The sequence below is a fragment of the Mobula hypostoma genome, chromosome 22 (assembly GCF_963921235.1).
Source record: "Mobula hypostoma chromosome 22, sMobHyp1.1, whole genome shotgun sequence".
NCBI lineage: Eukaryota > Metazoa > Chordata > Chondrichthyes > Myliobatiformes > Myliobatidae > Mobula > Mobula hypostoma.
The window spans coordinates 25,587,756-25,615,346 of record NC_086118.1 but is presented as its reverse complement, the minus strand read 5'-3'; the positions used below and the strand labels follow the sequence as shown (position 1 = coordinate 25,615,346).

Here is a 27,591-nt window from a genome sequence, read left to right as displayed (position 1 = left end):
TGCACGCAGTATACAGAATATAACACCTTCAGTCCTGTATTCATCACCTTTTTTGATTTTGCCCTTATACTACACTTCAACTCAGCCCAGTGATTCCATTTTAACCAATAATCTGCCTGTCCTTCCTCAGTCTCCATGCACACTATATCTACGTGTATACTAACTGCCCCATCCTCAGCCCTATCACTCTGGTTCCTATGCCCTGCTAAATTAGTTTAAACCCTCCCTAGTAGCTGTAGCAAATCTGCTCACAAGTATACATGTCCCCCTCTGGTTCAGGTGTAACCCGTCCTATTGTGGAGAGTTTGCCATGACCCAGAAATCTGAAACCTAGCCCCCAGCATCACTTCCTGAGCTACTCATTCATCTGTGCTATCATCCTATTCCTTCCCTGACTGGCACGTGGCATTGGGAGTAATCCAGAGTTTACCACCTTGGAGGTCCTGCTCTTTAGCCTCTTCCCAAACTCCCTACATTCACTGTGCAGGGCCTCCTTCCCCTTCGTATCTATCACATTGGTTCCAATGTGCGTAATGACTTCTGGCTGCTCACCCTCCCTCTTGAGAATATTCTGCCGTCACTCTGAGACATCATTGACCCTAGCACCTGGGAGGTAACACATCATCCTGGCGTCTTCTCTGTGGCCGCAGAATCTCCTGGTAGGTTTGTTTCCCTGCATGGAATTCAACTTGCATAGACGAATGTGCTAAGCTCAGTTGAATAGCCTGTTGCTCAATGTCCCACTAGTGAGAGGTGATTTTATGCAAATTCAGTGGGACAACTTGGGAAGCAGTCTCTGTGCTTCCTGTGCCAACATGGCATGCCCATAGCTTACTAACCCTAATGGTTATGGGGTGAACTAACAAATTCCTTGCAGACAGTAGCGGAAATTAACCTTTTTATAGCTGGCATGCGGTAAAGCATTGTGCTGACCACTACACTACTGTGCCCATTTCCCCCCCCCCCGCTAAATCTCAATATATTTTATGGCCGTTGACATTTTCCCTTTGGTTTCTATTTCCCTTCTGGTTGTAAAATTGATAACCAGTTAATGTTTATAGAAATGTCATATTTAATTTTAAAATGTAATAATTTGTGAAATGAGAATTTGTGACTTTCACAACTTGTGAAATGATGCCAGCCTCTGGCTAAAATGTAAGATTTTGTATCGATTATGGGCAGCACACGTTTATAATTTTGCACGCTTTAAAGGATTTGAGTCTATGAAAAGCGAGTCCACATATTGTAGGTGTCAGTAAATTCACATTATCAAGTTTGCAAATCGGAGCAGCTGCATCACTTCCACTGAAATGGTTGTAACCTGGCGACTTTTATTTTGACTGTTTCATTGTCAAACTGATAGAGGAATTTCTAATTACTTTCTTGGATAATAATTGGTTAGAGGTCCTCCATCTTAATGCTTGGGGAATAACTATTGTGTGATAATGGTTAATTAAGTAGATGGAACTTATGACTGAGACGAGATGCCTTGTGTTGAAATCAGGATGTGTAAAACTAAACTATGGGTGTTTACATAGAATGTAGGCTCTGAAAGTGCATTAAGCATTTCTCAAAATTGGAGAGAAAATGAGATTGGTTCTAAAGAAGCTCTGGCAGCTGGTTTTACTCCATCATCCCCCTTCTCACTTTGCCATGTGTGTGTGCTTGCAACCAAGTGATAAACTTAAGTAGACAGCATTAGCAAAATGCTAATATACACAGACAAATAATTGGAATGGGATCAACTAACCAAGATTTAAGATCTGGATGTGGGTATATAACACTGGCAAAAGAAATTTTCATGTCATGATTGCAGTGAAATTAGCAGGATTTTTTCACTTCACTAGGGTGGAGCTGTTGATGGGCTTTTATTAGAGATGGTGTGGAACAGACCCTTTCAGCCTAATGAACTGCACTGCCCAGCACCCTGCCTATTTAACAATTCATAATCAAAGGACAATTTACAATGACCAATTAACCTATTAACCAGTATGGCTTTGGAGGAGGGGTGGGGGTGGTTTGGGGAGAGAACTGGAGCACACACACAAAACCTGTGCAGTCACGGGGCGAACATACTAACTCCCTACAGAACTGCGCCGGAACTGAACCCCACTCCAAGCTGCAATAGCGTGCTATCTGCTATGGTACCAAGGTGACCACTTAATGCCTACCTGTGTGCGAAAGTGGTATTTGGAGCTGTTTGTAGGAAGTATCCCTTAATGGTGCTTTAGAATTCAGGTCTTTGCCACTTTTTTAAAAGACTGAATCAGTGCCAATGTATTTTTAATTCCATGATCAATTAAATGTGACCTTGAGAAGTTGAAAGTGTACATTTCTGGTACGTTTTGTAGTTACAGTCTTGGGATTAGAGCCGTTTGTGGAAATGCTTGTTGCATTTCAGGTCATGGTTTTGTGACAATGTTGCAGGATTTGCTGGTCTCTGCTTCTGAGTATCAGTGAGAGGAATAGACGCCTGCAGTATTCATTTCCTGGTATGCTTGATACCCTGACACTTATCAGTATAGCAGTGCTTCATTCACAGGGGACATTGATGTTCTGTTCCATCTGTGAGCATGGCTATCACCTCAGAGCAGTTGTGACTGGCAAAGCTAGCACCTGATCCTTTAATTATGGGATCCATTACCATTGATAAAATGCTGATTCTCTTTGTTATTAATACAAGAGGAAGTGCAACAAGTCAGAAATATGCTGAAGGTATTTAAGATCAGACAATGCTGTGAAATTGACATCAGAGTGGCCTCATCTTTAAATTTATTTCAGATTTCTTGCATTTGTCTTTGCTTTAGGATTCCTACATCATAGTTCCTTCAGGGTGATGCCTTTTGGTTGTGTCCGGTGCTTCTGATATATTGTTAATCTTTTTTTTGACCAGGACTGATCCATTTTGTTAGTGACTGTTAATGTTGGACCATGGCCAGAGATAACTGTGGAATACAATGGGCAGTATCTTACGGATGCCAGATTTTGAATTGCTGGATCTTGGAATCTGTACCCTGTATCGTATTGAGACCATTAAGCAATGTGTTCTTGGATGAACAATAGAAGTCACTCTTAGCAATACCTTGACCACTGTGATGGATGTATATTTGATCTAGCAACAGCTAGTTCAATGATTAAGATTTTCCTTTGCCTGATCCTTTTGTCACTTGACTTTCTGGTTTGTGCAATCTTAATTTTCACTTGAATTATTTTTAAACCAATGTAGTTAATGTTAACATTTTTCTGGATTTCTCTTCACAGGAAAAATTTGACTGTTTTTAAATTCCAATGGCGCAGCGGATTCTTCATGAAGACCCAGAGAGGTATCTCTTTGTGGATAGGGCTTTGGTTTACAACCCTGCTACTCAAGCTGACTGGACTGCCAAAAAACTTGTGTGGGTGCCATCAGAACGCCATGGTTTTGAGGCTGCAAGCATTCAAGAAGAGCGAGGTGATGAGGTTGTGGTGGAGCTAATGGAGAATGGCAAGAAAGCTCTGGTCAACAAAGATGACATTCAGAAAATGAATCCTCCCAAGTTTTCAAAAGTGGAAGACATGGCTGAGCTAACCTGCTTGAATGAAGCATCAGTCTTGCATAATTTGAAGGATCGCTATTACTCCGGTTTGATTTATGTAAGTTTCAAGCATGTAAACTTTCTACAAAAAGACTAAATTGGAAAAAAGTGTTTTGAATTATTTTAACTGAGCTCAAGCTGGAAGGGACTGTATGAAAGAGGTACATTTGTTGCTAGAATCCTTGGTGGGGGTGGAATTTGATAAAATCTGTTCAAATTATATACAGATTTTTCCCTTTTTGAGGGGATTGACAATTCTCACTTGCTGCTAGGTAAGTTTAGATTCAATCATTACCTGGAATATTACCAGTTCTTCCTATCACCCTTTGTCCACTTTTGGTAAATAATGAAGGGTCATGCCTGCCAGTTAAGATGTTAATTCTGTTCACTTATTAAATCAAACACATGGGTATCATGTAATTTTTGACTGGGTTGTTTGCTATTAACTGCCTATTAACTTGATTGTTCATTTTGTATCCCAGTATTGATTCAAGATTTTCAATCATCATGCTAATATCACCAGCTGGATTATCTAACTTCTCATGCTTTAAGCTTGTCATTTGTCTTGCATCAGACCATTGGTGTTATTGGGTAGTTATCTGTTGCTGGAAAACTGATAGACTTGGAGATGAGATGGAAGCCAAGTCCCAAGTAAATGAAAATATACATCTTCATAATCAGATTGTCGGGTCCATTTCATCATTAAACATTCATTTTTGGAACTGCATAATATTTCCCATGACTTAAAACCTGATGCAGAATTGTTGCTCCTCTCAGAATTAATTTGGAAGAAGGGATGTGCTTTGACGTGAAGAAAGTTCATATTGTGATGCTGAGCTAAGCATATTGTTAGAGCAGTGTTCTTGTTTTGAAAGGCTAGTAGATCATTTCCACTAATTACCAATGGCATTTCCCCCTCATATTGGCAACAAACCCAACAAATGTAATGTTAGTTACAGCCACATTTCTAAATGTCTGAATATTTTAATAATCCATTTGGGAAATGATAACTTTTAAATGTCTAAAGTTCTTAATGGTTAAGGAATTTACGGGTTAGCTTGGTATGCCAGAAACTATTTGAAGATCATTGATTTGTGAATGTTGATCTATCAACAGTAAATGACTTTTGCAAATTACCAGTTATAAAGGCAGTAAGCAAATTTATTCCTTGCTGATCAAAATGTTTTATTCTGTAGCGTCTTGATTAAATTATTTTGTTCCATGTGTCCTGGAAAATTAGCAGGGTAATATAAATTAGGGACTTTAGGTTCAGTTAAGATTTCTGCATGAGCAGTTTCTCTCAAATGCCGAGAACTTTGTAGATAGCAGAAATTGCTAAAGATCTGTTGAATGCAGCTGCTGGTAGGATGGAAGATCAGAACAGGGCAACTGTATCCTTCCTATAGTCAAAAGGAAGTGGTTGAGAGCAGAGTTGAGGGGAAATGATATTTTGGGTTTCAAATATCTGCAGGCTTATATTAATTTTGATCCACAGGAATTGCTTTGATAGAGAATTTTTAAGTTTGGTATTTTTAACATTGTACAAATTATTACCAAGTTTAACCCATTTATTTTTAGAATTGTGAGAGTGCAATTTTTGGCCCATTCTTGACAGTCGTGTAAAAGGAGTAAAGTTAATGCCTCTTCTCCATTGCCACCCTCTAGTTTTGAGGTCTTGTGTCATAAACAGGATGTAAATAATATGACTAATAGAATAGCTACAAGACACACGCAATATGCTGGAGAAACTCAACGAGTCAGGCAGCTTCTATGGAAATAACAATTGAAGTTTCAGGCCGAGACCCTTCATACGTGGTTTTTTTTTAATAAAGTGTCTCAGTCCGAAACATCCCCTGTTTATTCATTTCCATTGATGCTGCCTGACCTGCTGAGCTCCTTTTGGTGCTGGGTTCCCAGTCCTCGTGCCAGGAACCAGTACCATTAAGCAAGGGATCCATGGACCTCGGGTTGGAGCCTGTGCTCTAGCATTTTGTGTTTCACTAGGTTTTCAGCATCTGCAGAATTTCATCTTTGATTTGCTGTAAGATGTTTTACAATTTTGAGATGACAAATTATTCTGTCTAGTTTGTTAAATTATTGACCATTGTTGAAGTTCTGCCAGGACTAGAAACAAATTCTGCTATACTTGGTTTCTCACTATTATGTAAGCACTTGAAGCCCATTGAACTTTTTAGAAAAACAACACTGAGTAACTGCCTGGAAATAGTATCTAGCTGTTCAATTAATATTGTTATCCAGCCATGTTCTCCTTGTCTCATAACCCTCTCCAAATATGTATAAAGGAGCTGTTGTGCCAAATCTGTTTATACAGATGGGTGTAGTTCATAAGCAGTCTCAATTTGATGTGATGTATCAAGAGTCTGGCCACTGGGGCCAAGGGTTATTGCCCTTGTTTACTGTGCAGTACTGTGACTGTTTCAGTACAGGTTAGTAATTGCATCTGATCTTGAGGTCTTTACTGGGCAGTCCCTTCAGTTAATCAGCATGCTAAATCTTCCACCCTTTTTTTTAAGGGTGGAGAAGAGAAATATTCCTATTTCTTCAATAATTTTTACTAAACTGTTCCTGTGTTCTTTAAAAAAGGGTTGGTCAAATGGGCTGATATTACCAGCCCTGTTCATGATCACTTGATAGTCAGGATCAAGGGCAGGATATGAACTTTTAAAGATATGCAGCATGCTTTCCTTAAGATTGAGCGCAAGTACTGCATGTGATGGTTATTAAGCAAAAATCTTATATGAGATATTAACATTTGACCAAATCTAGCATTCATAGTCATGTGGAATTATTAATCCTTTTGAAGGAGACGGAAGGAAATGGTAGGGTCAAATGAAGTAGACCTGGGGAATAATTCCATCGAGCCAGTGTTGGCAAGATGTTTTAGGATGGAGTCAGTTTAAAAATAGGCAGTTTCACTTATAGCTGTATATGCACTTTTCAGAGTCTGTCACTGTGTCTTCTGTCAGTAATGTCAGATCTACACCGTGTCTGTGGTGCAGATTGAGACTGTGCAGTGTCCATTACTGAATCTGGGGTGGGGAAGTCGCACTGAGCTCAGTCCAATGTCACAAGTAGGAAACAAACACATTTACATTGTATTATTTTAAAATGCAGGTAGTAGCTAAGGAGCTTATTTGGCTATATAACAGGAAAGGTATAGAACACCACAAGCCCAAGAGTAGCTATTGACCTTTGCAGTTCCCAAGGTGATTGGCGTCAATGTTCTAGACTGAATATTTGTTCTCACATGCTGAACATGTGAATTAAGACTATACAAGTCAAATTGTTCAAACAGACTATAACAATGGTACTGCCTTTAATGTTGGTCAGCTTAAACATCTTTTAGGTGGGTATGTTTTCTTAAAAATTTTGTTTACTAGCAAGAAGACTTCTGTGGAATTGAACCATGGTAGAAATGCTGATTGTCAGGCTTTCGTTTTTTAACTGATGTGATTAGTTAAGCTAGCTTTGCAGTTCTGATAGTAAATGTGTTATTCATTACCTTAAACTGATTTCATTGTATAAGCATTCTTTAAAAATGAAGTTTGTAATCATGGCCAGACTGAGTTTTTATTTAACAATGTAGCAAACAACAAAAATTTTGCAAAAGCCTTTTAAGTGATTGTAACCACACCTTTCCTCCAACACATTAGTCTGGTTGCCTTGCAATCTGCAATACTGATTTTGTTTTAGATCTACAGGCTAGTTTTGGGTGTGTGAGCTGAAATGTCCAAGTTTGATTTCCTTGGCCCCAAAGTTAATTGCCTCTTTGGTTTTGGGCTGTTTGGGGTAGAAACTTTGGCTGTACTCTGCAGCTCTGAGCTGGAAAACCTGTTTCACTTCTAAATTTGTCATGACAGCTGAAGCATTCTTTTATAATTGTGTTTCCTTATTTCTCAAATTGAGCTGTGTGACCCAGTGAGGAATCCATCTGGCCCCCATGCAAGAGTTTGAATTAAGTGTTTGAATATTAGATGCAAAGATGGAGAAGTATCAAATTAACCGTTCAAAGTTTGATTTCACTTTTTGTGGTGCCACGTCTTCCTCAGTAAACAAATCTTTGTCAAAAAATTTGATTTGGTGTTTGCTGGACCATTTTTTTTAATGAGGTGGGGTAAAGCTGACAGAACAGAAATTGATTTTCTTCAGGGTTGACAAAGGCCATAACTGTAGCAAAATGCTGTTTGAAAATTGACTAATAACTAACCACCTAAATGCAATGAAACTCTTTACCAAACTGCTGTCTACATGTTCAATACCAGTGAATTTGGTCATACTTGTATATAGTATTACAAATATTGTGAAGTATCTCAATTAACAAAATTTTTAATCAACTTACTTGAAGAGTGAAGGATCAATTTGACTGGGTCCCAGGAACTAAATCAGCCAGCTGGTAGTTAGTGGCATCTGCACAGGACTTGGTGTGAGTGGGTCCCGGGTTTGAATCTGGCCAGCTCCTTGCACACTTTCCCTCATGCTGGGTTTGGGTTGAGCATTGAGCTAGCAACCTGGTCTTGTTTTTTTAAAAAAAACACAGACAAATGCTACAGGAACAGCAAGGTTGCCACTCAATGTGCCAGAAGGCACGGAGAGGAGCTGAGCTCAACTCAACAACCAGGACTAAATGGGTACTTGAAATGACCAAGCAGAAACCTAAAGCTATCCTAAACCTAAAAAAAAATCTTATTACACCACTAGTACCTACTGTGGTTTTAGGCTGACAGCATTTCCATAATTTTGGGTGATCAGGCATTCATTTTTGCACTCTGCTTAAATTTGTCCAATAATAGGTTTTAAATACTTGAGTACTATTGCCATATAAACCTGTTTAACAATGCAGATTGGTGCTCTTCCCACCAATATCCAGAAAAGTTTTGTCCTTAATTTCGTTTCAACTGCTGGTAAAGTTGATGTGAAATATCTTTCAGTTAACACACACTGGAGCAAGTATGGAATTCGCTCGAATCCTGAACAAATGTGACTTTATAATCCAATGTCACTTTTCACAACCACATTGTTGACATGAAAATGAGCTTTCTGTAGTTACCTAGAAATATGCCAAGGGTTCAAACCTTGAAGACAATGCTGAGCCTTGTGCACCTCAGATCTACATAATTACAAACTTCCCTGCAGTTGGTATTTGTGCTCACAAGCTGACTGGATCTTCGATGTTCATGGCAATGTAGTGTGGGTTGAGTGCAGTATAACCTCTTCGTGATGCAACTGAACAAAACTCAGGAGCTGAAGTGCTCTGAGTTTGTTTCTAGGTTTCAGACCTGTTTGGAGATACAGCCTTTCAGCCTAATGAGCTGCATCACCCAACAACCCACCAATTTTACACTAGCCTGATCACAGGATAATGCACAGAACCAATTAATTTAGTAACCTGTATGTCCTTGGACTGAATAAACCAGAACACTTAGGGGAAACCCATGCAGACACGGGGAGAACATAAAAACTCCTGACAGACAGCACTGGAATTGAACTCTGAACTGTAAGTGTTGTGTTAATCACTAGGCCACCGTGGTGCCTGATTACCTCTTGATTATATCTTTCGCCCATGGTTTTGGCCTGCTTAAGCAAATGTATTTCAGCTATACAATAAACCAGAGGGAGTTACAGGAATGTTGTTTATTGATTTTTAAATTTGAGTTGAATCTAGCAGCAGAGGTATTTTGTATTCGTTTCTTTCTCTGCTGGCTTGGTCATGTGTCCAAGTTGTCAAAAACTGTTAAAAACTAAAATGCTCAAATAAACGTTGCGCACATTTAAAATTTTTAAATCTTCGGTTACAATTTAGATCTTTGTTTTTAAATTGAGTTAATACTAACTAGCTCACTTGCACAGATCCCTCTTCCATGGATGTAACTGGAATTGCTGCTCCTCTGCCGGGTTTTACGTGGTGCCCATCCAGTGGGCAGATTTTCCCAGCATAAATGCTGGAGAGCAGCTTCCAACTTTGCTCTGAATGATTGGATTCCAATGCAATCCCCTCAAAGACATCTGGAAGTACATAAATGGCTGAGTTTAGATTTTTGGGCACAACGGAATGAGAATTTGGGAATTGGGTCTGCAAGATGAACTTGAAGCTTCGGATCTTCCATGATGGTGAATTTGTTGAGCAAATCCAGAAGGCTTTGTGGCTTTCTCTTTCTGATGAGCAGCCAGAAATCAGTGGTTACTCCAGATCCAATGCAGCACAAGAAAAACGGTTCATGAGCACGGTGTGTGGGATCTTTCATGTTATTGGCCCTTTTCCAGCATCTTTCTGTATATATGTTCTTGATGGTGGGTAGGCTGGCGCCAGTGATGTGTTGGGTAGTTTTGACTATGTCACTATACAGAAACTGCAGCTGGCAGGATGCGTTGTACCATGCATCTGAGCATGCTCTCTCCAGTAGAGGTGTTTGTGAGCTTTCTTTGACGGTGAAGGATATGTTCTGGAACCATGAGGTTGTGTGGGATGTGAATGAATTCTGTATTGCTTCCCTGAGGGTGGGGTAAAACAAGCAGTTGTACGATGACTAACATTCCTTCACCCCAATGTCGCCCAAAAAAAATCTTGTCCTGTGATTGAAACTCCAAGTTATTTCCATTATTACTCAATACAAAGGCTGTTTTGTATACCAACTGATAAGAATTGGGGGAGAAAGACGTGTGACCTTGCCATTCATTTGCTCAATACTAACTTCACAGAAACCACTCCATGAAGTTTAATCAACCCATGCAACATGAGTTTTGCTTTCTGGTTTGAGCAGCAGTGACTTTTATCAATCTGGTTAAGGAGTCTTCTATTTAGAATTCAGTATGCAATGCAGGGCTATAACGTGCTTTGAGTGATATTCTTTCAAAATCAAAGGGCAGAAAGATTGTTTGGTAGCAATAACTTGCTGGTATTCTGTTACACCATGCTCAACTAACTTTTTTGATTTTTATAGCAGTGATATTAATTAAACATTTGAAGACTGTTCCAAATTGCTGCACTATGAACAATACTGAGTGCAATGTTCACAAGCAGGTTTAGATTTTGTGATTTAACTATATTCTATATTGGCAGAGGTTGGAGTTGCTCTCACTTTTAGAGTAATGATGGCAAGTGTTGACAGTTTTCCTCTTGTTGCAGCTACAATTCCTACACTATTTGAGTTCCAGTAGTGGATTTCCAAAAGGTTTTGAAAAAAGATGAAAGGTTAATTTGGCTTCTGCCTGATTGGTCAAAACAGATGCTGTTTATTCCTTAAAACAGCAGATTATGTTGGAGGATTTAAGCTCTTCCTAAAGCTATTGTGGAAAATAGAGTTGCCAAAATAAATTGATTCTCCTGGATAACAAGATCAAAAATATAAGCTGGATTGAGAGGAGACACACACAATGCTGGAGAAACTCAGCAGGCCAGGTAGCATCTATTAAAATGAATAAACAGTTGATGTTCTGAGTTAAGACCCTTCAGAACTGAGAATAGCAGCATAGAATTTATTGCCCCAGTTAGTAGCAGAATTGAGTTAATACCCGTTTCAACTTGGAGCTCAGTCCCAAGTTCATAGAATGGCACTGGGTTGTTCATCTAAATAGTTACTTATGTGGATAATTATGAAGAACTGACTGGATTTTGTAATTTCAGAATATTAGAAGTCCAGTTTCAGTAAGTCCACTGATTGAATGAAATGCTGAAGAGCACATGTTTTTCTCTAACCTGTGTATTTTGAAAGGGAAGTGTGGGAATATGAAGTTTAGTAGTTTAAGATGTTACAGATTGTTTGTGATTCTTGATGCTAGAATATTTGTTGATCTTAATTACATACTACTGTTAAAAAGCAATCTAATGGTTTCTGTTTTCCTCTTAGACATACTCTGGACTGTTCTGTGTGGTGATAAATCCATACAAGAATCTTCCCATTTATGCAGAACAAATTATTGACATGTACAGAGGGAAAAAGCGACATGAGATGCCTCCACACATCTATGCCATCTCTGAAAGTGCTTACAGAAGCATGTTGCAGGGTAAGATGGAAATCTGGATTTATGGGAGTAGAATAAGTAATATAAAATTCATCATGTCATTTGCATTGAGTTTGTAAGCTTTTTCAAAATTGCACATTGGCTGGAGTCTGGGTTAGAGATTATAAATTTCTAGATCTATCTTTGGCTTAAAATGGGTTTCCTTTTTACATTGCATACTGCTTTATATCTTGATGGAGGGAGATGAGTTTTTCCCCAAAAGCCGTGGGCTACTGTAACACTGAAGCTGGTTCATGGGTTTGGTGAGTGAGACAGAAAACACTGAATTGGTATAATCAGTTATTTACAGAGTAAAAAATTCAACCAAACATTTGTTCCCTCAAGTTGCACAAACAGAACTAAATATTCAATGGGCAACAAGAGCATGCATGTAGCGTACTTTCCCAATGGTTTTGTGCGACATTCCTTGGACAAAGGGGGAAAAGAAAGACGTTCCCGTGTGTTAGCCTTTATACTCGGGATATTTGAAACTTGACACTAGGTAGCCAACCAATGGGAAAAGTAGCTGCAGTTTGTAAACTAATCAATCATGACAGAAGTGACTTTTGACAAGCAGGTAAGCTATATATCTAACCTGTCCAATGTGTGGTATATCCTGTGGTGTGACCCTTGCAGGGCTTAACCCTTCAATGGAACTGGACTAGTAGACTGGACTATTGAATTTGGTTGCTAGTCTAGTAATAAGATGCTGGAGAAACTCGGTGAATGAGGGAGCATCTGTGGAGGGAAATAGATTGTTGATCCTTTGGGTCAGAATTTTTCATCTAGACTGAAAGAGGGGAAGTGATGGGATGAGCCGTGGTAAGTGATATGTGGAGCCTGGTGAGTAGGGTTGATGGACAGCTGGTGGGAAGAGTGGGTATAAGGTGTGGGGTGGGCAGATGGGAAAATAGGGAACTAGATGCAATTGGAGGAGTGTGAGTAATGGATGGCAAATGGGGTGTTTGGAGGGTTGGGCTTTATGTCTAGGAGGAACTGGGTAAGTGGGGGAGACAAAAGATGGAGGGTGAGCAGTTTATCTGAAGTTGCAGAATTTATGTTAGTCTAACTTTAAAAAAAAAAATTCAAATTAATGCTACTTTTGTAGCCAAGGGGCGAGATGACGTGTATGAGCATCTACTCAGTCTAAGAACTAAGCTGATGGAGGAAGTGTGGGCTGAGAAGGGAGAAGAATGAGTCAGTGGATTAAGATATTTTCACAAAGTCTGGCCTTGTCAGCAGGGAAAGCTTCCATTCATTCTTGTAGTTGGGATTTAAAGCCAAATGAGCCAATAGAGAGAATGTAGTGTCAAGTGAGTTCAGGATTAACCCTTCTGAGCTTGGCTCACTGTTGGGACCTTTTGGACTGCACATCTACTCCAGGGCCTTGCAAGTTTTCCAGGCTGGTACTGCTGTGTCCCCTATTATTGCTGTAGATTAGAGTAAGCCATATAGCTCCTCTACTCTGTTCCTCCTTTTATGTCATGGCTGAATGCTATGCCTGAAAATTACTCAAATGTCTCATCTTTGGTGTCCAAAAATATATTGATTGTGTCCTTGAATATACTGACGTACACAACCATTTAAAATAGAAGACTGCAAATATTTGCAATCTTGTTGGGTGAAATGTTGCCATTTTGGTCTAAAGCCTTCTCTTATTTTGAAATTATTCCCCATTTGCTTATAGCTGGGGAGTTGAAACAAAGGACTTTTGGTATCTCCGATAAATCTCACTCCGTATTTTGACTGCCTTAATGAGAGTGTCTCTCATTTTGCTAAACTCAATTGCTTGCCAGATTGCACCTTTTTTTTTCCAGAAACCAGTGTTAAATCTACATTTATCTCTAAGGCTAAGATGTATGAAGACCAAATCTCTCCATATGTCTTAAGTGTAGTTTTGCTGAAATCTAATTAAATTCTTATCAAAACTTCCTTTATATTCCAGCTCTTTTGTAACAAGGCCACTGTGCCATTTGCTAGCTTAATTGTTTGTCTATGGGTGTTTACATAATGAGCACACCAGTATAAAAATACTTTATTTTAAAATTTTTGGTTTTCTACCTAAATGGCCAGCGTACATGTTTGCACATGTATCTCTTCCTTAACTGCTTAACTTTTCCACCCATTTGAAGACAGTAAAAAGGAAATGATTTGCTGGATTTTTTTAGGTAGATGTGGGTGGTGGAAGCTCACTGAGGAGCCAAAGTGGCTACTGTGAAGTGTTGGTTGAGGCAAGTTCCCAACAAAAGTTCATCATGGAAAAGTGGCAGTTCATCATTGGGAAGTTTGAACCAATAATAAAATTGCAAGCCTGTGCCACTGATCACCTGTAATGGAGTAGGTTATTGACAAGTTAAGTTTGAGTGTGAATTTACATTGCTTATTTTCTTGATGGTGGATACAGGGGTGTAGGAAGTATAGTTGTTCACCAGTTGGATGAATCTAGCTTGGTCTTGTTAAACTTAAAGGCCAACTCAGTTATTGAACTTTATCAGTTGGTTTGAGAATGGAAACGTGCCAGAAGACTATCGGGAGCTTGGCAGCATACTCTACTCAGGATTTTTTTGTAAATTACTTTTCTCATTATGGTTTGCCCACTTTGACTGCTGGTTGTGATGCAATTATAAATGTGAATAATTGGTATGTACATTGAGGATGAAAGTTGATTAAATCAGCAATGCTTAAAATAGCATATTAGTCCACTAAATGTTTGAACAGTTGAACATCAAATGTATTGTAACTGCAATTGCAATGCATGTTGGGCCAGTATGGAAGTGAACCATACATTTGACTGTTAATGTAATCCTAAATCGCTATAATGGTTGTTTTGTTTAGAGACTATATCATGGTTACTGAGTTTCTTGTTTCCATATGTTTCAAGACTGAGTAGAGATAGACCAGGTGGTCAAGTCTATTGCATAGTTAAGCAAAATGGACTTTCAACAGCTGCTTAGTGATTGCATAATATTGGTTCACTACAAGAGACTAACTGTTAGTTTTAGACTAATCCTATTGTGATTGTTTTATTGGTAAGCAGCTGCGTTAGTCTATCTGGTGAGATGAGTTCTTGCCATGCAGTTAAATTACAGCTGAACTAGTAATCGGGGTTCTGGATTCAGGTTCTGAAATTGAGCACAATTTCATCTAGTTAGTAAACTTAACATGGTTAAATAACCTTGCATTAGGTTTTCCTTGAACAGGTTCACATAGTTTCTTCAGTAACATTTCTTTCTCTAGAAGCCTCTCGTCCTTGAAGTGAATGATCCTTTTCTTTTAACTAATTAAAAATAACCAGAGCCCAGTCCATGTATACTTTTTAGCATCAGGGATAGTGAAATGATGTTGTAGATGGGGATCAGGTACAAGTTTCCTTTATGTCACATTTGGGCACTGGAAGCTAAGTACATTTTGGGCTGTGTAGAACTCTGGTTGAAGTTGCTGATGACTCCCAAAGATGATGAACATAAGGTACCAAAAGTATCATTCACATGACACATTCCTTGTACTTAATAACTCTTGGTGATTTCATGATTAATGATATAAATGCATTGAGCCCCATGAAATTACCAGATTAAATTTAAGCATAACCAAGTGTGAAGCCCTGTTCCAGCACAGTAAGTATAGGAATAGAATAGCCAGTGACTACGCAGCTGATTTTTAATGTGAAGAGAGCAACTGTTCTGTTGTAGTAAACAGGAAAGGCCAGTTATTGGTTGCAGTGGCTATTTATAACAATGTACTTGAATGTAACAAAACCAAAAATCTGTATGAGGCACTGTAACTTGAATATTTCAATAACAATTGCTTGCATTGCTTTGGGTGAATAACTGGAAGAAGCAAACTAAAATGGAAAGTGGACTCTGAATACTTGTACAGTAATGAGGAAAGCTAAATTAGCTGGCTGCAATGAACATTTAAATGCTGACGATATGCAATGGTGATTCTATACAAGTATCTTAAACAAAAAATTTTCAGTTTCAAAACTGAATTTGGTTTGTGAATTGAGTGGGAATAGGACTTAGAATTTTAATCATAAGCAGGCAGATGTAAGGAAACACTTTTCATATACAAGTCATTACTTGTGAAGGAGAAGGCATTCAGTAGGGAAGTGAGAAGGTAAAGGAAAGTTTGCAGGGCTTTCTGGGAATGTAGGACATGGGAGTTGAAGTGGAAGCACACCCAAATTGATCACTTCTGCACCATTTTAATTCTGTGAATGCCCATTTAAAAAAAAAAAATCCCCTTTATTAAAGGGGGCGGGGAGAGGAAGGAGCTTTAGTATTTTTGGTTGAAAGTAAATGAGAGCTTAAAGTGAAAATAGTCTCTTGGGTCCTTTTTATGGCATACTAAAGGGGTTTGGTTTGTTTAATTTGAAAAGCAACTGGATTAGAGTTGAGGTTTACCTAGTTTGGTGGCATCAAAGGATAAACAACATTTAGTGCATGCCAACACTATCATATACGAAGTCTAATCACTAACCTTGGGATAATATAGTATCTTCTAATTCAACGGTTCCCAAACTTTTTTGGGTTACTGCCTCTTTGGATTCCCAGACCACATACCTTGTACTGTCTCCCTGTCTGGCATTACGTAAAAACTGAAGAATTTTGATTTGTGACACAGTGAAAGAAAATAAGAACTGCAAATTCAACGCAGTAACTAGCAGTTGCAAAAGTTATTCAAAAACCTGCAAATAAAATTATTTCATTGTAAAGAATTTTCAACAATTTTGGAGCATACATTAATAGTCCAACTATTCACTGTTATTTTTTCACATTTCAGTGAGATGGATGGGCTTGGTTCAGTGATAGCAACTTTTCAACATCAGATTCGCAATCCGTTTTGTTGCCTTGAAGGAAGTTGGGCAACTGTGCTGAAATCACACTGCTAAATATTGTGTTGGAAAGGCCCAAAGGATTATCTTGTCCTTTTTAAAATTCAGGATTGGGTTAAGTGATTCCTTGCTGCAATCAGAAGTCTGATTTATTATTTTTTTTTAAACCTCTGCTTTAGCTCAGTCATTTTGTAGCAATCAGTTCTTCATCCTTCCTGTTAATTTCTCTCTACAAGTGTTCAGGAATGGATTTATTACCCAATCTGGAATTTGAATGGAGAGAAAAATCCTGAAATCTGACATGTCTTTATGCCGCTCACCCAGGTAGGCACATATACGTGACAACAGTCATTTGATATTTTTCTCTTCCAACTCTGGTTCGGAAATTGGAGAAGGTCCCAGTGGCCAATGTTGCACTTAAATAAGGTTAACTTGGACAGAAATGTGATGACAACTGATTTAACTTTGATAAGATTCACATTTCTTTGCAATTGAAGATTGATTTCATTAAACTTGGTGAATAATTTGACAAATAAGCAGTGCTGTGCCTAATATTGAGTTGATTACTGAATGAAGCATTTGAGTTTTCAAAGCATTTTACAAGTTTCAAAAGCACATAAATGTACCTTGGTCAGTTTCCTTTTGAGAGCCATCTGACCTCCGTGCAACAGCAAATGTTCAAACTTCCTTCTCAATACAGAGCTCTTGAAATGGTTGAGAATTGAGAGCATGGGACTTGATTATATTTACAGCTGTGATAACAGTGTTTAAATTGTGCAGTTTATCACGGGTTTTTTTGTGACAAGATGTCTGAGTTAGTACATAGTAAATATTTTGGGAACATTTTTATTTCAGGAAAGTAATAGCCCTGCAGTGGCATCCTGTCATTGAAGGTACCCATCTGTTGCACAACCGAGAATGTTGATTCACGCAATGCCTTTCTTTGAAAAATTGCTCAGCAACTTGAAATATGGATGACTCCTTGTGTTTTTAATCCCCTTGCAAACAACAACTCGAGCCATGCTTTGATCTTTCATGAAGCAAGCCTAACCATGCAAACCATCACTGTTTTGTGAAGTTCTGGCAAGCATGTTTTGAAGTGTTTTCTGTTTCTGAAGGTTTTCATGAAGTGACTGAAAATAAGCCAAGTTCTCATTTGCTATATCAGTCTGTATTCTCTTTAAATGTTTCCTCATTTGGAAAAATCTTTTCCACACAACAGACACATTGGCTGCTGTTGGTTGGTGCTGGTATGATTCCACATTTCAGATGCTCCACATTGTCTACATTTTTACTTGGTTTGCTTCTGCCATTTCTAAGGATTGATGAACACTGTGAATAGCCTATTATTTAAGTCCAACCTCAAATGCTGTGAACAATAACGGGGAACGTTATGATGCCATAGCTCAGTCAAATCCTGGCTCTCTGCCTTAAGGTACATAAAGTGGGGCAGCAATATCTCAGTTGGGCTGTGGGCTAGAGAAATATGGTCAAGACCATTCAAAAGGGCAGATTCCAAACTTTACCCCATTGAACACCATGCCCAAATTCACAAGTGCATCACTGATTGGAGTATGGGAATTGTACTAGTAAACACTGTACTACAGTAATGAGCAGCAATAAAGTATAGGCTGGGCCTAAAAATAACATTATCCCTTCAGTCCAGATTTCTCATATGTCAAATACAGAAGTTCAAAGTAAATTTATCAAAGTATAAAAGTAATAAATAAGCAACAAATATTGAACATGAAACGGTGTCCTCATGGGAAGTGTCTCATTGATTTTCAACAACTGTAATATGCTTCAAGCAAAGTCTGAGAGTGCGTAAGTAAGAGAAGGTGATTGTGATCACTGTCATCAATTGAGGCACTGAGGATCAAATGCTTGTAATAAATCATCTCTGAAGCCCGTAATTCCTCAGCTGTCCCCCTTGCTACTGAGTACTCCACTGCCCCCTTATAAACACCCACTACACTCAGGGATGATATTGCCCACTTTGGGAATGACAGCTCTAGTTGACCCACATGTTGCATATGTTTTAAACTCTTCAAAGATTAAGGTAAAATGAAGAAACAAAGTAAACTTGCAGAGTCCATGTGTAATTTTTGAGAAATGGTGAAATGTTTCCCCAAGAGAAGTTTCATTTTTTGAGTCTATACCCACTACTGTCTCAAGTATTTTCCATGTTCTCCCTGCAGTCACATAGATTTCCTCGGTGACCTGGTTTCCTTTCCTCCCATATTCCAGAGATGTGAGTTGTAGGCCTGCTATGTTGGTTAAAACATGGCAGCACAATCTGTTGGTCTTTGATGCAAACAAAGTTTCATTGTTTAAATATACATGTAAGAAGCTAATCTTTAATCTTTTGAAAATTGGCAATTGCCAACTTGGCTTGAGGGCTGGTCCTGTAGGAACTTTGGAGCCAGGGGTACTTTGCTGTAACTTGAGATCTTGCATTAACTTGCACATTCATGCCTACTTGCCAAGATCTTGGCCCATTTGCTTCTCAAGATTCCACCTCTTTTTAAACCTCTTTCCACCTCTTTTTCTCAAGATTCCTCTCTTTTCTTTTTAAAAGAAATCATGATCTCATAAACTTCTGACATTGTTAGAACTTTTGCCTCTCTTTAGGATCTCCATTCTTGTTCTAAATTTTCCACGAGGAAATGTCCTCTTATTTTCTGTCAAACCCCAAAGAAATTTGTCTTGTATTGCCTGCTCAAATTACAATGCCTCACTCATTCAAATTAAATTCCATCAGCCATTTCTGCCCATATTTTGTGCTGCTCAATATCCTGCTGAATCCTTTAAACTTTCTTATTATTGATGAGCCCAACTTTTTCATCTGATTTGCTAATTAACGCCTATATTTTATCCAGATCACTCATAAAACCAGCATTGAGACCATTGTGAAACACCACAGGTCACAGCTCTCCAGTCAGTTTGACAAGACTCCATCAATTCCCACTGTCTTCAATGGCTGTTAAGCTTAATGCTGTAGTGCACCAGGTCTTCATAAATTCCATGTGCTTGGCCTATCATGAATGACCTTGTTGAATGCTATAAGCCCATGTGGGTAACTCTCACTGTTCTCGCCTCATTCACCATCACCTGCCCCCAAAAAAGTCCTAAGGCTTGACCTCCTGCATATGACACCATACTGACTCTGCATAGTAAGTCCATGCTTTCCCAGACTTGTATAAATCCTCTCTAAGAATGTTAAGTAACTTGCCTACCACTGATATGAGGCTCATCAACTTATAACTTCTGAATATTGCCATTTTTAAACTAGAAACACTGGCTATTCTGTACTTGGATGTTACCTGTAGCTGAGGAGGGTACTCAGATCTGTTAACACCCCAGCGATTTAATCTCTTCACTGTCAATAATATGAGGGATTTCACCAGTCCCTGTGCCACATTGACATTAACATTTATAAAATATCAGCGTACTCCTTCCTGTCTCACTCTCCAGAATGCCTGCCTAATACTCTTGTAGTGGGTCTTCCTCCAGTTTAGCACTTTCCACTGAGGTCCAGTCTTATTCATAACCATTGCTATATGGAAGCTCAATGTTATGGTTACTGTTTCCAAAATACACTCCAACTGATACTTTATCATCTGGCCAAGTTGATTTCCCAATTTACAGTCAAGATGACAGTTCTCTGATTAGGCTATAAAGAAACCCACCTGGACATATTGAAAAATTTACGCCCTATCTCAGCCTATAGCTTTAGATAACTCCCAGTCAATATTGGGGAAGTTAAAGTTGCCTGCTATAACTACCCTGTTGCTTACATACTTTCCATGATCTTCCTACATATCTGTGCTGTTATCCTGTGGTCTATTTGGAATCCAGATGCATAATCAAAGAAACGGTGAGAGGCGCCCAGTTTACATTCAGTAAATGAAGTCTCTGTCAATTGTTAGTAATGCAGCTGCTGCAGATATGTATCCCCTGTAATTTTAAAAAAATTGATAGTTTTGTGTTGATTAAGATTTTGAAGTGTTAATAAGGAAATACTAGGTTATTTATATAGTTTTAAATTTGTGTGGGAAAATTTTGTAGTATTACATTAACTTAAGGCTGAAAGATGTGTGGCAGTTAAATTGCTAATAGAAATATGAATACAATTATTTTAAGCTGTATGTAATTTGTCATTTGTAGTGAATTCAAATAGCTTTTTGAGGAATGCTAACTGGCATTGACAATTTAATACTATAAACAATTGTTTTAAATGATGTGTTGAATGAGTGAAGTTAACAAGTTTAATTCATAGCATAGGCATACGAACTTCATAGAACATCAAACAGTAGAGGCTCTTTGGCTCACAATGTTGTGCTATCAATCTCTAACCCTTCCCTTTTGCATGGCCTGTAACCCTCCATTTTACTTTTAATCAGATACTCTCTTTAAAGGCACTAAATACTTACCACCACTGTATACTTACCACCACCTGTATTTTAAAAAGCTCCCTCTGACATCTCCCATAAACCACTTCCACATCTTAAAAGGATGTCCTCTGATATTAGCCATTGGCACCCTGTGAAAAAAGGTGCTGACTCTATCTATGCCTTTTGCACGCCTCTATCGTGATGCCTTTCATCCTCCAAAGAGAGAAAGCCCTAGTTTGCTCAAGTTGTCCTCATAAGACGTGTCTGTAATACAGGCAACATTCAACTATATCTCTTCACCACCTCTAAAGCTTCCACATCCTTCCTGTAATGAGGCAACCAGAACTGAACACAATTTTCCAAGTTCTGTCCATCCAGGGTTTTAGAGCTGCAGGATTACCTTGTAGCTCTTGAACTCAATCCCCTGACTTATGAAGGCCAGCTCACATAAGGCTTTCTGAACCGCCCTATCAACTTGTGTGGCAGCTCCAAGGGATTTGTGGACTTGAACCTCAAGATCCTTCTATTCTTCTACACTTGACAACCCTGCTATTAACCTTGTACTCTGCCTTAAGCTCAAAGTTTTAAAGTGTATCCCTTCACTCTCCTGATTGAACTCAATTGCCAATTCTAAGCTGACCTCTGCACTCTGTCTGTCTCATTGTTACCTTGTCATCGTCGTAGCTATCCCTCAAGATCGAGGATGATGGTCTTCATTCTGATCTACTTATGGGCTCTCAAGTGGCTTATGAGTCCAATCTATGATGACCTTTTGCACTATCCTCACCACATGACTTTTCTGTCATCTGCAAACTTATTAAAAGCTCCCCCCCTCCACTTCCTCATCCTTCATTTTTAAAAATCACAATGAGCAGGGATCCTAGAACAGATCCCTGCGGAACAACCACCACCATTCTCTACGTTCTGTAGGATAGCCAATTTAGAATTTGTGCTGCTAAATTTCATTTTTCCTATGTTTTAGATTTTTGGAAGAGGCTTTCATGGGGAATCTTGTTTAATGTCTTGGTAAAATCCATATATACTACATCCAGCACTCTACCTTCAATTTATTGTCATTTCCTCAAATCAGCCAGACTTGTGGCTTGGCTTGCCCTTTACAAAGCCATGTTGCCTATTCCTAATAAGACAATGCTTCTCCATGCTTAAATCCTGACTACAAGTATTTTCTGTTAATTTGCCCACCACTGAAATAAGTTTCACTGGTCTTTAATCCCTGTTGTCTGTCTTGAACAAAGAATTTGCCATCCTCCAATCCTCTTACTCCTGTGACCAGTGTGGATGCAAAAATAATTCTCAATACCCAGCAATCCCTTCTTCCACTTCTCATAATAAACTCAAATATATTTCATCCAATTTAGGAACATTTTCTTTGCATAAAATAGGAATGTTTTCTTAAGCAAATAGTCATCCAAATTTTAAAAAGGTGAATTTAAAATGACATCTTAAAAATCGCCTTCATTGTCTCCAGCTTTGAGCATTCTGATGACCTGTTATGGCATTCCTCCATTTCTTAAATTGGTTATTCTTTGGCCTCTTGTGTTACCAACTTAGCTGCTCAATTTTCTGTAATTGAGCAGTGGATCCCTCCTGCTGGGGTAGCTAGGTCAGGGCAGCTTTATTTTGACTGCTGGCAATCCCATCTGGATTTGAATCCCAGTGTCATAAAATTTACTTGCTCAAGCCTGCTATCACCTCTCCTGACGGAACTCAATTTTAATATTGCGGATGGAGCCAGAATTCGTCTTGCATGTGGGCAGAAATGACTGAAGGGAATTAAATGATGGCTAAATTTGTCTCCTTAATGTCAATGTAATAAATTATTCAAAGTATATTTATCAAAATATGTATACATTATACAACCCCAAAACAGGAAACCCAAAAGAGCCCATTAAATAAAACAACACCCAATGTGTGTGTGTGTGGGGGAAGAGAAGTGTGGGGAACGAGTTGTGCAAACAATAGAAGCAAGCAAACAGCATTTAGAATGCAAGTGAGTACATAGACGGAAAGCCTGGAGCAGGCCCAGGCTCAGTTCAGCACACGAGCAAAATGTTGCAGAATATGCAGACTTGAAGCTCGGAACAGGCCCACAGCCCCTGCCTCAGTTCAGCGCATAGCAGAGTAAATGTTGTGGAGCCCGCTGACATGAAGTCTGGAGCAGGACCTCATACTTGGTGCAGCAAAGAGCACAGTAAATGTAGCGGAGCAAGTGGTTCAGAAGTCAAATCTAGAAGTGAAAATACTCAAAGGAACATTAGCTTCACTGAAGAAGCAATGAGAGAAAAGATGAAAAGGTAAGCTAGCAAATAGTAAGAGGATACTAAACATAGAAACTTGTCCTTGGTAGTGCACTCTTCAATCAGAAATTGTGGGAGGATTTTGTGGATTTATTGGCTTAATCTGTTAATGAAGACAATGTCTGGATAGTAATAATTGATAGTTCGTAAGGGTTTATACATTACCTTTTATTTCTTTCACTATTAGTCACAACTTTGTCATCTATAACATAGGATATGAGTTGCTATCAAAATGCATGTTTTTACTTAACTGCGCCATTTGGTTTTGAGGAATGTTTTGCTTTGGGAAATTTATAGTGGGGGAAATGCATCAGTTTAATTAAAATGTAAATGCCAGAAGAAATATTTTGCATGACTAATGACCTATTCCATTCTCCTTGACAAGCTGAAAAGGATGCTTAAGAATGAGTTACTTTTATGTGGACAAATATATTGCAAAATTTCTTGGAGCTGCTTGAAAGATGTTGACCTGTTTGAGTAGTTTCTGCTTCAGTAATATGTAAACTTCTCGTAGCAGAGCATGGCTTGGTTTAATGTCTTCATACCAAGCATGCGATGACCTTTGAATAATAATGCTTGATTAGACATGTGCCTAATCCTTCCCACTGACAAATATATTTGAATGCAGTTGACAAAGCTTCACAACATTTGTGCTTTCTCTCCCTTCTTGCACAAAATATTTTAGGATCTAAGCTAAGACAGCTTTTCATCAGATGAGTAACAGTACATTTTATTTTGATATAACAATCTGCGGAAAGTTGGCAGGTCAAGCAGAATCTGCAGGGTGCAATAGACCTCGTGCTGAGCCATTAGGTCAGTGTTTAAGAGTGGTGTGATAATAAAACTGCAAATGCCAAAATCTAATTTTTGTAATGGTTTGCCTTAAATGGCACACAGTTGTCACAAAATAAAAGTTTTTAGTAACTGAGATTCAAATAATTTGGTAATTTGTTCAATCCTCCACCTCAACCTATCTTTGTAAACCTGCCACAAGGACATCAATTCCATCATCCAGATCATTAATGTATAACAAGCAAACCAGCAGACCAACACTGCCCCTTACAAAACACCACTGGTCACCAGCAGTGAACCAGAAAAGGCTCCCTTTATTCCCACTCTGTCTTCAATCCAAGTTAGTATCTTTCCTGTAATACCATGAGCTCCTATCTTGTTTGCCAGCCTCATGTGTGGCATCTTGGTAAAGGCCTTCTGAAAATCAAGTAAACAATATCCATCAACTCCTTTGTTTATCCTGCTAGTATTTTCCTCAAAGAATTTCAACAGATTTGTCAGGCAAAATTTCCCCTTAAGGAAAAACCTTGCTGACTTTGGCCTCCTTCATAATAGACTCCAACATTTTCCCAATCACTGAAGTTTGGCTTGTCACTGGCCTATAATTTCCTGACTTTTGCCTTGCTGTCAAAATCTGGAGTGATATTTATAGTTTTCCAGTTGCCTGGAACCATTCTACAGTCTAATAATTCTTAAGATCACTAATGCCTGTACAAATTCTTCAGCTACCTCTGTCAGGCTCCTAAACTATAGTCTACTTCATCCAAGTCACCTATCAACCCTCAAACCTTCTAGCTTACAGAGCACCTCAATAATAGTGACTGCACTGACACCTGCCTCTGACACTGAACTTCTGGCACGCTGCTGGTGTCTTTCGCACTGAAGGCTGATGCAAAATGCTTTAATTCATCTGCTATTTTTTGTCCCTCATTACTACCCCCTCTGGTGTCTTTTTCCAATGGTCAGATGTCCACTCTCTTTTATTCTTTCTATGTTTAGTATCCTCTTACTATTTGCTAGCTTACCTTTTCATCTTTTCTCTCATTGCTTTTTCAGTGAAGCTAATGTTCCTTTGAGTATTTTCACTTCTAGATTTGACTTCTGAACCACTTGCATAATTTCTCATCTATGCAAGGCATTAAAGGAAGTGCATTCATTTTGGAAATCCAGATACCTATTCATCCTTTGAGGCAGAAAATGAAACACTATTTATTTCACCTTGGGGTGCTTAAAGTATAATTAGAACATATTTCATGTAATTTAAATCTTTGATTTTTTTATTAATGTTCACTTTTACTGTAGCCTCCTAAATGCATTTGATTCCATAGTGTAGCAAAAACGGATCCTCAATTTGTTATAGGTTCCCAACAACATTCAATACTGTAATTGCAAAAGTATGCTTTAAGGCCATGTAAACCAGAGTATATGCATCCTCTGCTGAATAAAGCAAATTTGTTAATATTGGATATCATTATTAGGTATGTTTGCTTAAGATGAGAAAATTGATGAAAGTACATGGTTATAACATGGATTAAAATTAGTAAGTTGCTTTATCCTGGATTATTCCTTGCCTCTTCCATAACTCCACCTTTTCAAACATGGCGGAAGGAATGTGGATTTATAAAACCTTCGTGCTGAAGCTCATCCTAAACTCTTCAAAAGTTAACAAGAATGAAAAAGCAGAGTCTATTAAATGGAATGTGAAAGAGCCATATATGGCCAAGGCTGAGTTTTTTTTAAAGTCGCACATTATTCAAAATAACAAAAGTGAGTACAGCTTTCCTGGCTGGAATGGTTGGAATGAGCAATCTGTAACATTATTTATCCAGCCAGGACCGATTAACTAGCTTCAGTGAATGTCCGCTGTGAACTTGATGTCTAACTTGTGTACTCTCCTGGCAAGTTCATTCAGCTCAGTGCTAAATCCTTTATTTTAGATTATCCATGAAGTTGCAGTTATTGGTGCATGCCATTAATTTGATAGTAAATTCCAATTATGGTTTAATACTCTAATTCCAGGATGGATGGCGATTATTTTACAATCTAACATTTCTAAATGAGTGGTCAAAGGTCAACATGTGTGCTGAAGTGTTAGTTTCTAGGCTGCATTTCTCTATTTAAAAATAACTTAACATCACCTCAAACTTTTTCCTAACTTGATACTCACAGCAAAAGCAACTAGATCATTGTAATTAGATTAATTCCAGATGAGGGATTATCTATGAGCTACTATTTGAAACTTTTACTCTGACAGTTTAATGTCCTCCACTGCCTCCATTTAATAATTTCTTGGCACTTTTCTAAAAATCCCCTTTTCCCATCGACACAACTATTAGAGAAGTGTTTTGAGACTGTATGACCAAAGGGCTTGTGCCTTTCTCAAAATTAAATTCAGATGTTTTGGCCCCTCATGGCCATTCATGTGACCTCCCAACACTGTATATGTTGGGCTCAGATCGAGTTGGTTTTGGATGGACAGTGGGGAAATGTAGATCTTGGGGCTCAGTATTTTAACTGAATGTTGTTTTGAGATCTCATAGATAAAAATTTTGGCTTCGAAGAATAAATAAATCTGTTCAATTTTAAGCTACTTACACCAGCGCAGGAGGTTTTGGTGCCAATGGTACATGTATACTAAAAGGCAGCCAGTCCAGGTGTGGGATCACTGCTGACAGTCTGTCCATTCAACCACTGAAAGACCAGAAGACATACAGGTAGAATTAGCCCATTTGGCCCATTGAGTTTGCTTTACCATCATGCCTGGTCCATTTTTCCTCTCGGCCTCCATATCCTGCCTTCCCTTCATGCCCTGACAAAAAAGAATCTATCAACTTCTGCCTTTAAAAAACATGTACAGACTTGGAATCCAGAGCTATCAGTGGCAGCAAATTCCACAGATTCATGACTCTCTGGCTAAAGAAATTCCTCCTCATCTCCCATTCGAAAAGGACATCTGTATATTCTGAGGCTGTGTCCTCTGGTCTTAGATCTTCCACTGTAGGAAACATCCTCTCCACATCCACTCTATCAAGGGCTTTCACCATTTGATAGGTTTCAATTAGGTCATCCTTTATTCTTCTGAATTCCTGGGAATATATCAAATGCTCTTCATGTGACAAGCCGTTCAAACCTGGAACCATTTTTGTGAACCTCCTTTGAACTCACTCCAGTTTCAGCACATCCCTTCTAAGATAATGGGCCCAAAACTGCTCTCAGTACTCCCAAGTGAGGCCTCACCGATAATTTATAAAGTCTCAACATTACATCCTTGCTTTAATATTCTAGTCCTCTTGAAATGAATGCTCGCATTACATTTGCCTTCCTCTCCACAGACTCAAACTGCAAATTAACCTTCGGGGAATCCTGCACAAGGGCTCTCAACTCCCTTTGCGCCTCAGTGTTTTGTACTTCCTCTCCATTTACAAAGTTGTCAGCCCTTTCATTTCTTCCACAGTGCATGACCAGACACTTCCTGGTACTGTATTCCATTTGCCACTTTGCCTGTTCTCCTAACCCAAGCCCTTCTGTAACCTCTCTACTTCCTCAAAGCTACCTGCCCCTCTGCCCATCTTCATATCATCAGCAAACTTTGCAACAAAGCCAACAGTTCCATCATCCAAATCAATAACGTACAAAGAATTAGTCCCAACATAGACCCC

General features: G+C 38.7%; 1 protein-coding gene across 9 annotated transcripts in view; it reads left to right on the top strand.

The window, feature by feature from the left end:
- LOC134360227 (myosin-10) overlaps window positions 1-27,591 on the top strand; it is a 168,274-nt gene that overhangs the window by 20,473 nt on the left and 120,210 nt on the right. For all 9 annotated transcript variants that reach the window (XM_063074315.1, XM_063074314.1, XM_063074313.1 and 6 more), the window contains exons 2-3: window positions 3,262-3,633; window positions 11,441-11,597. In XM_063074315.1, the coding sequence (XP_062930385.1) occupies window positions 3,289-3,633; window positions 11,441-11,597 (502 nt within the window). In that variant the 5' untranslated portion in view covers window positions 3,262-3,288. The remainder of the gene's footprint in view (window positions 1-3,261; window positions 3,634-11,440; window positions 11,598-27,591) is intronic.